The sequence below is a fragment of the Bombyx mandarina genome, chromosome 07 (assembly GCF_030267445.1).
Source record: "Bombyx mandarina strain Sakado chromosome 07, ASM3026744v2".
NCBI classification, from domain to species: Eukaryota; Metazoa; Arthropoda; class Insecta; order Lepidoptera; family Bombycidae; genus Bombyx; species Bombyx mandarina.
Window position 1 is genome coordinate 12,844,991 of NC_143214.1, and position 16,594 is coordinate 12,861,584.

General features: G+C 40.0%; 3 protein-coding genes across 4 annotated transcripts in view; 1 reads left to right on the forward strand and 2 right to left on the reverse strand.

Annotated features, from left to right (window-relative positions):
- Positions 1-2,741, reverse strand: LOC149502739 (uncharacterized). The gene is made up of 2 exons (XM_089728885.1): positions 2,020-2,741; positions 1-1,285 (listed from the first exon to the last, which is right to left on the reverse strand). The coding sequence occupies exons 1-2, from the start codon at positions 2,303-2,305 to the stop codon at positions 1,062-1,064; spliced, it is 510 nt and encodes a 169-aa protein (XP_089585011.1). The 5' UTR covers positions 2,306-2,741; the 3' UTR covers positions 1-1,061.
- Positions 2,742-3,422: 681 nt separating this feature from the next.
- On the forward strand, positions 3,423-6,275 carry LOC149502740 (uncharacterized). The gene is made up of 3 exons (XM_089728886.1): positions 3,423-3,816; positions 4,337-4,520; positions 5,219-6,275. Exons 1-3 carry the CDS (start codon positions 3,694-3,696, stop codon positions 5,332-5,334), a joined length of 423 nt encoding a protein of 140 aa, XP_089585012.1. The 5' UTR covers positions 3,423-3,693; the 3' UTR covers positions 5,335-6,275.
- The window catches only part of Usp8 (Ubiquitin specific protease 8), a 35,247-nt gene continuing 24,865 nt past the window's right edge, over positions 6,213-16,594 (reverse strand). For both annotated transcript variants that reach the window (XM_089728880.1, XM_089728879.1), the window contains exons 14-18: positions 12,231-12,361; positions 11,486-11,585; positions 10,372-10,500; positions 10,108-10,302; positions 6,213-9,422 (exon numbers count right to left, since the gene is read on the reverse strand). In XM_089728880.1, coding sequence (XP_089585006.1) covers positions 8,967-9,422; positions 10,108-10,302; positions 10,372-10,500; positions 11,486-11,585; positions 12,231-12,361 — 1,011 coding nt within the window. In that variant the 3' untranslated portion in view covers positions 6,213-8,966. The remainder of the gene's footprint in view (positions 9,423-10,107; positions 10,303-10,371; positions 10,501-11,485; positions 11,586-12,230; positions 12,362-16,594) is intronic.

The following is a 16,594-nucleotide window of genomic DNA, read 5'->3' on the forward strand; positions in this document are numbered from 1 at the left end:
TACTTATCACCAAAATTAAATGCTTTATTCAATACTACTCACAAATTTAAGAAGAAAAAATAATTGAATTTATCGATCAACAATAAATAATATCTAATACTATTATAATAATATAACCTTAAAAAAACATTTATTCTAATTTAACATCAACATTATTAAATAAACATTAGTACTTATAATTCTACGCATTTTATCTAATATTATCTTTTACAATGGACTTTATATTAATTACTGATTAAAATTAATATAAAAGTGATGAAATGAAGGGGAAAGCAAGTATTATAAAATGAAGTGGAAGATTTAAATAAAAACAGAGAATTAAATGAATCCACAAACAGCCAAACGACTGATCACTGCTAGACTAGTTAAAGAAGGTAGTATACTTCAAGCTTGGCGTGAAGATGTCACATCACAAAGTAAAATATATTGCTAACGAATAAAACACGTACTAGGTACTTATTTGGACAACCACATACATATTTTCATACACTTATTAAGACTATGACTAGACATTTTCTTATGTACTAAATTGAAATATTCTTAATCAACATTACAATACCTATCTTTTTATTTTGTATAAAACTAATGATACCTATGCTTATTAATAATTTAAAAATAATTGTCTTTTATGAAATACAAATTCAATTAAAAATATATTTTTATATACAATGGTCGCTATTAAAAGGAATGGGCATATAAAAATTAAAATTAACACTTCTAATGTGGGATTTAATTGAGATTAAATTCTAATATAATTGTCAACTAGTATTATATTATTGTAAGTTTAGTTTTAATAGAGACCAACGATCCTGATTATGATATTTTTGAAACAAAACAATTAATTAAAATGATACGTTCCTTGGACCATTCTTAATTGATTTACTACGCCTGAAAGCCATAAATTACATTTTATTCTCTTTGTTTACATTTTATTGTCTTACAATATGAATAAATCTTAATTATTCTAAATTTAAAACTAAATAACAAATTTTTAAATAAAAAAAAATGGACATATAATCTAATCAAAAAATCGTACACATATTCATTAATTTTAATTAAGACTAAGACGCGCTAAGACTAGACAGAACCTTCTTTCCCAGAATACTTGAAGCCGTTTCTGCAATGATTAAAGCAAGTTGCACGTTACTCCCTCTGTGCTGATTCAAAAATGTTATTGCCTTTTTGTAATCATCAATGCCCATGCCGGCTAAATAGTCATAAACTATATCGAATAATTCAGCTAGTTTGGCTTTTATGTCCTCCCAGACGTCCCTCATTGAGACAGCTGAAAAGTAAAATTGCTAGAATAGTAATAGCATGATTTGAAACTCTCAGTTCTTGAGTATATGCTTAAATTGCATCGGAGTAAGAATCTTCGTATAATATGAATACAGCTCTGATGCCATTGTCGGCCATTTATTTAGAAATTAAATTATTCAAGAATGACTTGAGACATGAGTTCGAAAGTCTCAGTTTTTACAGCACAACGGTTGGCCACTCTTCAACCCGGAACACATTGCTGCTTCATATCAAAAAAATAGACAGGGCAGTAGCACCAAGACGCTCTACCATTGCGTAAATTATACGTAATTTTTGCGGGTTTGATATTTAATTCTTCACCGTGGAAGTCAATCGTAAACATTTGTCATGTACACATATCATTAGAAAAATGGGTACCTCCCGTGGAATTTGAACACCGAGACAGTTGTATCGCTTGATACGAATGCATAGGGCGCCTTAATAAATTCGTTTATTTCATGTAAACTATTAATATTTAATTATTATTAATATCCATCATATTTAATATTATGTTATAGTAAATGTCCATGAAATTGTGTGTTTAAGGGTAGTTTTACGTATAATACTTAAAACTACCCACACATTTTCAGGCAACTAGCAGGTCGAAGTCATCGTGGCCAAAAGAATAACTACCTATTAAAATCGAAGCACGAATAAAATCTCAGTTTATAGCGCAACAACAACAAAGAAACAAAATTTTAAATAAATAATAAAACTTACCAACAATGCCCAACCCACAGACTCCGCCAACAGCGCCACCAACCATGGCACCGACTCTGCCTCCGTAATATCTACCCAACATCCCCCCAGCAAACGTTAAGCCAGTAGTCACAATTAAAGCCCCCTTTGCTCTGTCACTGCTTAGTACCAGACGGAAATCAAAATTATCACAAATGGTTAGAATTATATTTTCTAATGATGTAGGGTCGAAAGGCAAAGCATATGAGTTTGATCTGATTGGGCATACTTCAAATTCTTCGTCTGAATCGGAACCGTAGCAATCCATTTCGAATAATTATTTCAACGGTATTATTTCACTTTTTGTCGTTTATTAATAATAATCATTACTAGTTCTCTGCAGGCACCACTGTCTTCGGGAGAAACAGATCCCTCACAATTTGAAGGTAGTATGTACCGTACCTACAACACTAACTCTATGTTTGAGACTGAGAGCACTGCACAGCGTGACCAGACTTGGTAGATTTCTACTTTTTTGGAAAATTTTGAGGTACTGGCAACAGAATTTAGTATGTAAAAATTATTTGGTATATTTTAGTAGAATTCACGTTTTTCAGTTATTGTAGTACTTTTTTGGCATATCGGATAGTTTCGGGGTATTCCCCCTTTCATCGAATGGATTGTAACTATTTAATTTTCATTCTTTTCGTTACCATTCGTGGCGTAAGCATATAGTCACAGACTAGTGGGAATTCCTTTAATGAGAATTTATAAAATCGAGGTTAAAATGAAACATAAAATATTTATGTTTCTTGTATTCTAATTTATTGTCAATTTCTAGTCCGACGTCTGAAAATTTTATGGTGGTTAAATTTTGCAGTGGAGTCAGCCAAATCTGTGATGCGAATATCAAAGTACGGCAATTTGTCCCGATTTGTGAACCAAATGACGATACTACCTTTGTCAAACGCCAAAGTAGAAAGAATAATTTCCGATCGTAATAGGATTAAAAATCAAGTTCTAAATCGATTTAATAATAAGAATTTTGCTGCAATAGTGAAAAAGAGGGGCTACGACAGTTGGAAGGGGGATATCGCAGAATTGATCCTCACAGAATTATTATCAGGTTAATGGACTCAAAACAACTTTATGAAAATGTTACCCAACATAAAGACGAAGAATTTTAACTTACGTTTCATTTTATTATTTTCATTTTTTCATTACATTTTTATTTAGAATTTAATTAAAAGAAAAACATTGGTTTCTTTAATTAAAGGCGGTTTCTTTGTTAATTTTATTATTTTATCGTTTAATCAAGGAAACATTCATGTTTTTACGTTCTAACACGACAGCAAAAAAATATAATAGATTTTTAGTATTTTCTCGTTCTCTTTTGGTAGAATTCAGTAGCTTTTAACCTCCATAAGCAGTAGATTCGTCAAGGGAAATCTGGTCACGCTGGCATTGCATTGCAAATTGCATGCATGCAAAACAAACAGATCCATAGATTATACACTTAACAGATCTCTATAGAATAAACACTTAATATATTTGAGCAGATCTCTTCTATTTGAAAACAAACTCCAATGTTTTCGTAATTTGTTATTTGCGTCAGAAGCTGGACTGGAGTTTTGTGGATATCGCTTTCTGAGAATTCTGTAGTAATTGTGATAATTCTGATAGTAGCAGAATTAGATTATATTTTTTAACGTTTCAATGTTGAAAATGTCGGCAGTCAAGTTAAACAAGCGAATTGCCGAAGAAACTCAATTGTTAGCTGAAGAAAAATGGATCACTGACGCTTTATCAAAGATTAAAAAACAACGGAACTGCTTACAGGTAGACGGTTTTTAATTTTTAATATACGAAGACAAAAGTTGCGCACCTCATTGGTAATTGAAACTGGTAGTTTTCCAATTCCAGCACAAGAGCGCATTATGCGGCATAATGCTCAACTAAGGTTCAGCATAATTCGGCATTGTGCGTCACTGAGCCGCATTAAGCTCGTAATTGGAAAACTACCACAGGTATTATGCATAATGCGCTCTTGTGCTGTAATTGGAAAACTACCACTAACTACTTGATAAGATCACAGGTTTAAACAGAAAATTAAGTCATTGTATGCTATGATTTCTTTTGGTTATTAACTTCGACTTCGAATGGACAACATTTTCTTAATATTCATAATATTTTACTAATGTTTTGGCTTACTTCACGTATATCCGATTTTTTCTGGATCAATTAATTACTTACTGATATTACTTATACTGATTTGCCAAATTAAATATGAGTAGCTTCTAATCTTTAAATAATTTATCTTTTATTAAATTAATAAATAAACGAATTTCTTTTATGACAGATAGAAAGGTTACACTTAGAGAGTATGAAATCACAATTGAAACTTAAAAAATCTGCACAACAGAACAGTAATATGGAAAGTAATGTTGAGCAACCTTCAACTCAGAGTCCAACAAGAGAGTTTGAGTTTGAAGTTCCGATCATCAACGAGGACTGTAACAATGAGGAGTTGAATTTATCTATTGGTATTGCACTCTTAACTATTTATATACCATGTATTTCTGTTTAATGAAAGGACGAAAATAGATACTTCATGTGGTTAAAGTTGCAAATGGGTCTACAAAGACTTGATTAGTAACACTGTTTTTTGGACTAATCAATCTGGACTAATTAAACCTGCAAAATTATAATTTGCATAATTACTGGTAGTAGGACCTCTTGTGAGTCTGCACGGATAGGTACCACCACCTTGCCTATTTCTGCCGTAAAGCAGTAATGCGTTTCGGTTTGAAGGGTGAGGCAGCCGTTGTAACTATACTGAGACCTTAGAACTCTTGTCTCAGGGTGAGTGGCGCATTTACGTTGTAGATGTCTGGGCTTCAGTGACCACTTAACACCAGGTGGGCTGTGAGCTCTTCCACCCATCTAAGCTATTTCTTCACTAATCTGTTTCTTTCGCGTACTGTAGTAGATAAGGTCTGCCGCCTCCACAATGATGACTGATCGCTATCCCTGAGCCTGAGCCTAAGCTTCCTAGCTGCTATTCTACAGTTTTATAACAATGCTCTGTTACTATTAATATTAGTTCCTTCAATGACTGATTCTTTTTCTTATTCTGATTAAGTTAGTATATTGTGCAAACGGTTATGTCACAGCAAATAGTACAAAACCACATTGTTCCCAACAAATTTATCTGTTCACAATATTGTTTTAATATTTCCAGGTAATCTTGTAGACACAGTATATTATGATGTGGAAGTAGAAGAAGATGAGGATGAAGAGATAAATGGAGATGATCTTCTCATCGATATGAACATGTTCATGAATGGAACTCAGTAGAAAAATATGTTGATCTATTTTGAAACGACTGTTTATTTGATAACATGAGTTCTCAATGGAAATAAAAGCAAACCAGTGATAACCAACAGAAAATATCAAATATTTCTTGATTATTTCTTTTGCTTTACATGGAGGGGCAGAGGAATAGTAAAAGATTCTGATTCAGAAATAAGTTTGTACCAGTCTGTAGGTACTGTAACTGACTTTGCTGTGCATTAGTTAAGCAGGCTTGACTGCCAGGTCAAATGTTGTGGGTTCAATTCCCAGTTTGGGTAAATGCTCATGTAACAAACTAAAATGTAGATTGTTTGCTCTGGGTGTTGAATGTGTACATACAAAGTGTAATAGGAAGTTACAATGTCTGTGGAATTGGCAGGGTAAAAGCCCACTAATGCTGAGCCAGTAAAAAGCAAAGTTCTACATATAGAAGTACTGGAGGCCCAACCATTTTATTGAAAAACTTATAATTATATTATCTGGAGTGGAATTTTTTGACATTGTTATTACAGTTTGAATTGTTTGTACTAGGTTTCTATATCATTTTGGCTTCATTAAAAACCAAATGTATATTTAGAAGAAAAAAAAACATCAATAATAAATGTACTAGATTTACTTTCACTTAACTTTGAATACTCATTCTAAAAAAATAATCTAAGCAGGCCTTCGTTTATTTCGAGGGGCTCTACTGCTCACGCTTGACTGTGATTTAAAGGAAATTGGCAATATCATGGTTTGTATACAGATTAACCTGAGACAATTCAATTGAAGTCTATGTTCGTACTTCAACTTCAAGACTGAATTAGTTCAGTAAACTACTGACACACAATTTAGCTTATATTAAGTTATTGTAAAATATTTATATAGGAATGAAACAAAACTTTATATCAACAAAGAATTTAATAAACTGTCTTACAATATTAAAGACATACATATCATTATAATGTGTACTTTATTTACAAGTGTACAGAATAGTTATAAATACACATACAAAATATGAAACACATTCACAAAATCTGGGGAACGAGAATCAATTCAGTGTAATTTTTCATTTTAGGCACTAAATTTTCGTTCAATCAATTATACTATGATCTCGAACGTAAGAAGAGCATGTAATACTTAAGTAGGATTCGATTTTATTTCAGCTAAATACGTAATTGGTTAAAGGAACCCGGTCCAGTGGCCTAATACTGTCTACGACTTGTAGGAGACTTGTAGACACGAGGAAGGTGTGGTCTATGTACATTATTGGCACCATTTCAGAATACTCTTTACAGGTGACCGTAAACAATAAGCGTGTTCAAGTTAAATGTGACACAATCGTGTGCACGCGGCCTTAGAATATCCTTTTAAATGAAACAATAGCCAGGGCCTATCTCTGTACATTCGTTACTTAAACTTGAACCCAGACTTCTTAAGAGTTCTCATCAAATGTATTCACGAGTCTTAGAAAACGAACCGATCGGTTCATTTGATCTTTTATATTTATCATAACAAAATAAAAAGTAAATTTAACAAACATGACATTTTAAGTATACTTCGTGCGGAGTCGATACACAGATAAGGTGTCTGAAACAACACATCAAATATTACGAATTTTATTACTACTTTAAAAAATATTACTTTCTTTGAACAGATAATAATTTAAAATTTGTGGGTATTTTTATAAAGACTATTACAACATGTCTTTTTTATTTACTTTGAATGGAGGCCGGGGAGTCCCCGGGGGCCGGCGGCTACGGGACCACGTATTCGCGCAGAGGTCCACGCGACGCGTGACGCGGCCCGTGGGCACTTCAGGGACACGCCCAAACACAAGTCTCATAATATTATTAACTGGTTTAAAAAAGCTACACTACGATAATACCATCATATAAATTTATTAAATAAATTAATTATAATCACAACGAATATTAAAATTAGAATGTTTTTAGAATTATAGCGGCGCAGACAGGTTTATTCAAGAATTTAAAAATACATATATTGTATCAATATGTTTTCTATTAATCATCGAATTTTTAGGAAACTGTCACACGCTAGTTTTGATGGACACATGCGGCTGAATTGTTCGACAGTGGGAGAAGTCTAACTGTATTTGTAACTGCACACAGTTGCAGTTCGGGACAGGTCGCCCGCACGCTGCTGCCCACGGACAGCAGGTCTACAGTGCCAGGGCGGTCTATGTTCATACCAACGCAAATCAATATTCATTTAGTAATCCTATTTTGGGTCTGGCTTATGCTCGCTTGTTCTGTGAGTACATCGGCGACACTAGGAACGAACATTTTTTATTGAAGGGTGGAATATTTAATTTTTTTTCCATTTAATATTTCGCCAGCAATGTAACGTGTACAGCATTCAAGGGTCAATAACCGCAATGTTATACTCCAAACTCCAAACACACTGCGTTCGATGCAAATGTCAGTGTGCTTAGTGCGAGTTTTTTAACGTTCTCGATAGCGTAAAAGTTAACTCAGATTTGTATGAGAGTTGAAATGTTTGTCTAAGTTTGCCGCTAGGGGCGCCATATACCTAGTTTTCGGTGATTGATGAATTCATCGTTAATAGTGTCATCGTGTCCGTGGGCCGCTAGGGAGGAACCATCGTTTTTAGCAAACGGAGACACTCGAGATAGGGTTGGGATACTTTCTGTGCGAGTCGTGACTTGTACCACTGTCGAAGTGATATGGCTGTATGGATTTTGATTGCTATGTCGACGTGACGCAACTGAAAATTGATATGGGGAAATTTGTGATCACTGTCGGAGCTGTCGAGACCCGGTGGTGCCTGCCGCAGGAGTTGCACCCAGCAGCACTGGTCCCCGGTGGCGCGACCAGAGACCAGTGCGCCGCCACGTGTTGCTAACACGTTGCCATCCCTAAGCTTTTATGAACATAGTTTACTAAGATGATTTTAATTAATTATTTAGCTTCATTACTTAACATTAATTAGCAACCCTGTGCTACAGATCACACAACATCAACGTCCGAATCTATAATTAGAATGTATAAAACTGCTAATGTATAAAGTTGCTTCGCGTTTATGATGTATGAATTAAAAAAGTGATAATTACAACGTACAATGTACATAAATCTAAACAAGGAAACTAATAACGATCTATCCGGCGCATGACGTCATCAGCCGGTCCGTGCGGGGTGTTGGGGGCGGGGGATCACGAGGCGCGCGCGGGGTGTTGGGGGGCGGGGGATCACGAGGCGCGCGCGGGGTGGTGGGGGGCGGGGGATCACGAGGCGCGCGCGGGGTGTTGGGGGCGGGGGATCACGAGGCGCGCGCGGGGTGTTGGGGGGCGGGGGATCACGAGGCGCGCGCGGGGTGGTGGGGGCGGGGGATCACGAGGCGCGCGCGGGGTGTTGGGGGGCGGGGGATCACGAGGCGCGCGCGGGGTGGTGGGGGCGGGGGATCACGAGGCGCGCGCGGGGTGTTGGGGGGCGGGGGATCACGAGGCGCGCGCGGGGTGGTGGGGGCGGGGGATCACGAGGCGCGCGCGGGGTGTTGGGGGGCGGGGGATCACGAGGCGCGCGCGGGGTGGTGGGGGCGGGGGATCACGAGGCGCGCGCGGGGTGTTGGGGGGCGGGGGATCACGAGGCGCGCGCGGGGTGTTGGGGGGCGGGGGATCACGAGGCGCGCGCGGGCCCGCAGGACGAGTAGAACAGGATGTAGGCGGCGCTGGACTTGACGTCGCTGGCGGGGATCTCGGTGACCACGTGGTCGTCGTACTTGTACCACTTCCCGTAGAGGCTGCTCTTGCAGTAGGCGGTGTAGTGGCCGCCCTCCATGGAGCCGTAGTGGTTGGACACGGCGTACAGCTCGTAGGCGGCGGCGCCGGGGCAGGCCGGGGCGACCTGCCGCATGTCCAGCCCCTCCAGCGGGAAGTCGATGTAGGTCTGTTTCTTCCTGTACGCGTTCGCCTGGTACTCCTTGGGGTCCACGTAGAACCTCTTGAAGTGGATGACCAGCACGGGCGGCAGCTTGGAAATGTCGAGCTTCTTGACGGCGTCGCGCTTGTCCTTGCAGTTGGGGCAGTTCCAGCCCGGGATGGTCTCGCCGCTCAGGTACAGCTTGAGGCAGTCCTGCGCCGACACGCAGCGGGTCAGTACCAGCGCACGCGGGAATATTGACAGGGCACTCGTGGCATTTTTAACTGGTGGTAGGACCACTTGTGAGTCCGCGCAGGTAGGTATCACCACCCTGCCTATTTCTGCCACGAAGCAGTAATGCGTTTCGGTTTGAAGGGTGGGGCAGCCGTTGTAACTATACTTGAGACCTTAGAATTTATATTTCAAGGTGGGTGGCGTATTTACGTCGTAAATGTCTATGGGCTCCAGTAACCACTTAACACCAGGTGGGCTGTGAGCTCGTCCACCCAATTAAGCAACAAAAAAAAAACTAACAAAATACGCTTTTATAGAAAATCCAATAAAAAAATAGAAAATTAATTTTTAATAAATTTGAATTAAAAATAGTGTAAAAACAAATTATTGTGAAAAAAGTGTGGTGTGCTTGGTATCAATAGTTATAAATATTTTATGAACAGATATGAGTAGAAGGGTTATTTTGATAATATCCTGAAAAGCACCCCACGCGTATTTTGTAAATTTTTTAAAACTATTATTTATTTAATTATTAAAACATTTTTTTTTTATTATTATAAGATTAGAATTTAATGATTAAATTTTTTCAATAGCCAACCGAGCGGGCTGCTCCCCCGGGGGGGGCTCTCGGAGCGAGAGCTGTTCACGTGACGTCATCACTTACGCTCAAGGAACACCTGTTGGCGTTGGCCGGCAGCTCCAGCGACAGATTGGAGAAGGACTCGTAGGTGACGCTCTGCTTGGAGCAGACGGTGCACCGGACCGTCGACTTGATCTGGCCGTAGAACAGCCGCAGGATGAGGCTCTCCTTAGATTTGGTGTACTCGTACCAGGCCTTCTCCGAGGGCGCGAGGCTGTCCTGTCATTACACTCCACGTTACTCGGTGGCGAGTGGGGGGGGGGTGCGGGCGGGGCGTTGGGGGGGTACCTTGTGCGGGGGGGCGTCGGCCCGGAACTGCAGGTCGAGGTGCAGCCAGTCCATGAGGATGGTGAGGAACTCGTGCGAGTCCTGCTGCTCGCAGCCCCGGAAGGCGCGCTGCTGCTTCCCGACCTCGTTCTGGCAATGCGGGACAATCGTTAGTACCCCGTGCTCCAAACTCACCCAATCATCATCATCATCATCAACAGCCCACAGTCGTCCACTGCTGGACATAGGCCTATCCTAATCCACACCACTAAGCCCGGTCTACGGCTCTCCTCATCCACCTATTGCTAAGCGGCTATCGGAATTCATGGCATCAAAATTTCATCACAAAAAAAATTACACCAGCCACCAGAGTTCATCCATACTACCTGGCACCACTGCGTTCTTCCACAGATCTATTTTGCCACGTACCATCCGGCTATGGAATGAGCTCCCCTCCACGGTGTTTCCCGAGCGCTATGACATGTCCTTCTTCAAACGAGGCTTGTGAGAGTATTTAACGGTTGGCAGCGGCTTGGCTCTGCCCCTGGTATGGCTGAAGTCCATGGGCGACGGTAACCACTCACCATCAGGTGGGCCGTAAGCTCGTTTGCCTGCAAGGGCAATAAATAAAAATGCATATCCTAAATCTTCTATTTTTATACCACGTTAACGAAATCTGGTTCCGCTCAGACTTTTGAATGTTAAATATCGATTACTTGCTACTATTTTTTTTTTCTATTGCTTAGATGGGTGGACCAGCTCACAGCCCACCTGGTGTTAAGTGGTTACTGGAGACATCTACAACGTAAATGCGCCACCCACCTTGAGATATAAGTTCTATGGTCTCAGTATAGTTACAACGGCTGCCCCACCCTTCAAACAGAAACGCATTACTGCTACCCGTGCGGACTCACATGAGGTCCTACCACGTGTGGTAAGTGGCGCCGCTTCTTACCTTAGCGGGGACCTTCCAGGAGCCTACTATAACTGTATCGTCACAATCGAATCACTGATTTACAAATAATCTAATCAGCGTATTAAAGGCAAACATTCATTTACACTTATTTAGATAGATAAATTTTAACGAAGCAAGTATATCAGGACAATTTATGTGTTTAATTCAATCGATGCTCACCCTGAGGTCTCTGGTAGCGATGAACCTGTACTGCCCCGACCACAGCGCCCTGACCACGGCCGCCACTTCCTCTGCTATGGCGCCGCGGGTGCTCGCCGACCTGTGGGCGGTCACGCTACTGAGTAATGCTCGGTGCGCACCGGAATATTACCCGACGGCAAAACAAGAGGGGTACATGTGCAAGATTAGTCTGGTCCGCACAACGGTGGTAGGACCTCTTGTGAGTCCGCACGAGTAGATACCACTGCCATGCCTATTTCTGTCATGAAGCAATAACGCGTTTCGGTTTGAAGGGTGGGGCAGCCGTTGTACTGTAAAAACAGACCTTAGAACTATTATCTCGAGGTAGGTGGCGGCATTTACGTTGTATGTCTATAGACCCGGTAACCATATAACATCAGGTGGGCCGTAAGCTCAAAGGTTCCGTGATGATCATAAATTCGCTCCTGGAAAGCCAATCCAAGGTTAACTTGTTACTAGGTCTATATTATTAAATAATCACAGTTCTGTTGTCTGTTTGTGCAGCCGAGCGCACCAATTTTAGTCTATAGTAGCTACCAAGGACGGCAAACATCCATCAGGCCATTTTCAGACACGAGGTCAGAACGTCAACCGTATTGGCTGCCTCAAAGATCCGGTGTAACCAAATCGACCAGGTCTCTTTCGAATGTTTTCCCCACGTGTATTGTTCTGAAAAGTGCCATATCTATATTAAGGCCATATAAATCTGTTTATCAAAACTTACCTGTTAACGTGCTCCAGATACTGCCCGTTCCTGAAGTAAGCGACCAGTATGGCGGTGTTGTTCAAACATTGTATAATGGAGTTCATGTAGCAAGTGTTCCCAAGGTTCTTCAGGCCGGTCAACCCACGACCCTAGGTTTAAAGAGTTTAAAGAGTCAATCAAACCTCATTCGAAGAAGGATGTGTCTTAGCGCCGAGCTACCGCGGAGAGGAGTTAGTTTCAGAGTCAAGTGTGTGGTGTGCAAATTTTATTGATTGATCGAACGTGTTAAAGATTGTGAAAATTACGTAGCGATATCCTACATGCTGATATTCCTTTACATAGATACGGGTGGAGCTAATAACAAGGCATCTTGCCCACTGAGTTACTCGCCGGATCTTCTCAGTGGGTCGTGTTTCCGATCCGGTGGTAGATTCTGCGAATCACGGCTCTTGCTAGGGCCAGTGTTAGCAACACTCCGGTTTGAGCCCCGTGAGCTCACCTACTAGTTCGGTGAATCTAGAATAGCCCCTCGAAATTACTAGAATAGGTAGGGAAAAAAGGGCATTAAAACATTGAACTCTCATCGTTCGATTGGTTTTTTTTTATTGCCCTTGTAGGCAGACGAGCATACGGCTCACCTGATGATGAGTGGTTACCGTCACCCATGGACTTCAGCAATGCCAGGGGCAGAGCCAAGCCGCTGCCTACCGCGAGTATTCAATATTGAAATGATTTAGTTCTAGTACCCACCCTTCTGAAGAGCCAAGCGATCTGGTTCTGCGATACTTTAAGTCGGACTTTCACTTTGAGCACCATGTTAGCTGTCGTCACCGGTATACATTTCCTTTCGTATCTCAGTATCGCAGCTATCTTGCTAATGGATATTCCGGCTGGAGTGAGGGGTTCTATTTTCTATTATAATTACCAGCTATAGAATCGTTTTTAACTGGACGGTATTCCGTGAAGAAAGAAGCAATTTTATTTGGTTTGCGTTAACAGATTTTTTATTGTAATGACGATTTTGTTGTGTATTCTGACTACTTTTGTTGAATTAAACTTCAACTAAATTATATTTTGCTTCTCAATTAATTACAAATAGCGTTCACTAATGTTGATATCTTTTGCTATTGGATAAACCCAGAATTTAAATTACAATTAAATATTTATACAATTTAATTAAATATCACTAGAAGATTTAATTTTATTATTTTTTCGTTGTAAGAATAATCTTTTTGATTAATGATAATAATTTTTTTTGTTGATTTAATCACAATGAAACGCAACGGGAGTTTTCTTTTAAAGTGATCTGTTTTGTGGCAAGTTTTGATGTTTTTATTTAATATTCACATCGAAAGAGACTCGATTTGGTGTATCTAGACATAGGAAATACTAAGACTAGTAAGACTATGAGGTATAACATGAATGCCGTTGTTATTAATGAGAGAATCATTTAATTATTTTCACTTTTCTGAATGCAGCACTATGTTGCACTTACATATTATACACATATAGAATTGTATATAAAAGTAGAATCTCACAGAGCGTCTCGACAAGTTTGTTTTGATAGCAAAATAGTAATTTTAGTTTATTAACCGAATTTCAAATTCCTTTACAACTTTATTATATTTTTTTAATTTCTATCACGTACATAGCGTGTATCTTTGAACACAGTCGTGGTTAGACTAAAGTTCACGTGTAGGGTGTGTGCGGTCAAAGTAAGGGTGGATGGGGGTGGCGTTGGATGACCACGATACAACGACACGACTGGGATAATTGCACATGATTTAAAAAAAATGTATTAAAAACAGACCTGAGCAGGCTAAGGACGCTTCCTTAATGTTATTAAAGTAAAATATCCAGTTTCAATAGGAGTGCAATGTCAAATTTTAATAGTAGTCATCGAGTAGTTATCCTTATTACCTACACGATTACCTACGCTTACCGCTAGGGGCGTTATTCAAACTGCATACAAATTTGAGTTAACTTTTACGCTATCGAGAACGTTAAAAAACTCGCATTCAGCAAACTGAACTCATTAAAACTAAAAACCGTTATAAAACTCGTTAAATGACCGTGTTTATTGTGTAGATAACTACCAAAGTTTAAAACTAGTTATATTATCTCCACGAGTCATCAGAATAGTTGCTACATAACGCACATGTAACACATAGAAACGGTGATTTTTTTTTTTATAGACGCGAGCCTTCGTGCCTCAGAGAAGCACTGAGCAATCATACAATTTATGTTTGGAAACCCGCCACTGTAGAAGAGAAACTGAAATATTAATTTCCCGTCTGGTTGTGGTCTCGTTGTGTGTGGCGGCAATCACTCTTTGACGTCTATGGAATCTCTGGTTTACGCCAACATTCTAAACCAACGATCTAAAAGCAGGGCGTTTGTCCACACAGTTAACATGGTCACCCTACAACATGTCTGAAGAACGTCGCCGCTCGCGAATCGTTCAGTATGATGTAGTTGATTGGTCACGCAGCCTTACCTTACTGTACACTATGTCTATTGTTTACTTTCTGTACTTGAGGCCTTGCTACTTTTCGCCACACTATTGTTACAACTTGCACATGTCGTCTTAAGCAATGTTATTCAAATTACGCATATCGGTTAATTTCGCGTTTATTTCAATAAGAAAACTAAATAATCGGGGACAAACCACACCCCTTTTTTTTTCTATCTATGCTGATGGGCTTGAGAGGCCATTTCAGCTTAACAAGTAGGTGAGCTCACGGGGCTCAAACCTGACGACATTGCTAACACTAACTCTAGCAAGAGCAGTGCTTCGCAGAATCTACCACCGGATCGGAAACGCGACCCACTGAGAAGATCCGCGAGAAACTCAGTGGGCTGTGTCTATGGGTTTCTTTACTCGCCGAGTCCTTCATCGCAAGCGACGGGTTCGAAGAGATCGATGACCGGTACACCCGGTGATCACCTGTCCACAAACTAGGATTTTGTGTTCTATATGAATCCAGAGACGGATATCAATACATTTACATACATACATAAATATGTACATAGATAGATATTTAACAGCCAGACAAAGAACAAACTTATATGTCCTATAATCGAATCTAGAACACTCGGCACAGCAGTCAATAAGTTTAAAATTTTTTTTTCATAGCTGCAGCTTTAATCAAATTTGCATGTGTTCCAATTATAACTGCAATTTATGGTACGACAAAATATCTAATAAATACACTTTTTCTCCTATGTATTCGCTGGTAACCTAACGGGCTATTTCAGCTAAGCGCAGACGTGTAGGTGAACTCACGGACTCAACCTGAGAGAATTTGCGAACACTAGCCCTAGCATGATCAGTGCTTCGCTGAATCTAACACCGGATCCGTCGGAAAACTCGGAGGGCAACTCACTTATCTAATAGAAACATTTCGTCGATTGCTTTTTCTTTCTAAGAAGATAAAGTTTCCTTGGGGAAACAAAAGTAGCATTGGGGTCAATTTAATACATAGCGATAACTCTCTGACTCTGAATGTCGGATTAATCTAATGTTTTCTGAACTGCACGAGCATCGGAACATAATTAAAGATGTAAAGAAACTAACGACACAAGCTAAAGGAAATATTTTATAACATTCAATTTGCATGATCACCATTAGTTTAGTTAGATAGACGCTAATCAACGGTTTAAATTATACCCAACGGGTCAACGAGCAGGTTCAAAATGTTGTTGGTGCGGAGAGCCTGAATACTGTACTCCGGGACTTGAGTTGGATTGCAGGTCCAGTATTCTTGTTCATATCCTGTATGTACAGGTTTTTTGGACCCTTGAATCTTGTCAGACCGCGACGGGACAATGCCAAGCCGCCGTCGACGGAAACATGTTTTGTTGGATCCTCCGGATTCACTCTCGGTGCTTATATGCCTCTCAAGCACCAGTCACCGTCCTCGTCGATTACGACGAAGAGTTCGACGAGCGAACTAACCCATAGACACAGCCCACTGAGTTTCTCGCCGGATCTTCTCAGTGGGTCGCGTTTCCGATCCGGTGGTAGATTCTGCGAAGCACGGCTCTTGCTAGGGCTAGTTTTAGAAAATTCTTTCAGATTGAGCCCGTGAGCTCACCTACCCGTCCGGGCGTAGCTGAAATAGCCTCTTAAGCTATCAGTGAATAAGTAGGGAAAAAACCGTTGAATTTTATGCGTTTTATCAGCGAATGCACGTATTTTGACCACGCTCACCTATTGTGTATGTCACCAATTATAAGATCGACCAGGCCGGAATGTGAGATCTTAAATTTTAGATAGCATGACTTAGTGACGAAATAATTAACATTCCACACAAATTGCGCACGACTAAACACCAACCAGAGATGCCAAAGATATATTCATCATCGTTTGACATTAGTCC

Excerpts from the sequence above, each read along its gene's own strand:
- LOC149502739 (XM_089728885.1), bottom strand. The coding sequence starts at position 2,305 with ATGGATTGCTACGGTTCCGATTCAGACGAAGAATTTGAAGTATGCCCA. Across the intron at positions 1,286-2,019 it reads CTGTGGGTTGGGCATTGTTG|CTGTCTCAATGAGGGACGTC; the intron begins GTAAGTTTTATT and ends TTTACTTTTCAG.
- LOC149502740 (XM_089728886.1), top strand. The coding sequence starts at position 3,694 with ATGTTGAAAATGTCGGCAGTCAAGTTAAACAAGCGAATTGCCGAAGAA. Across the intron at positions 3,817-4,336 it reads AACAACGGAACTGCTTACAG|ATAGAAAGGTTACACTTAGA; the intron begins GTAGACGGTTTT and ends CTTTTATGACAG. Across the intron at positions 4,521-5,218 it reads GGAGTTGAATTTATCTATTG|GTAATCTTGTAGACACAGTA; the intron begins GTATTGCACTCT and ends TAATATTTCCAG.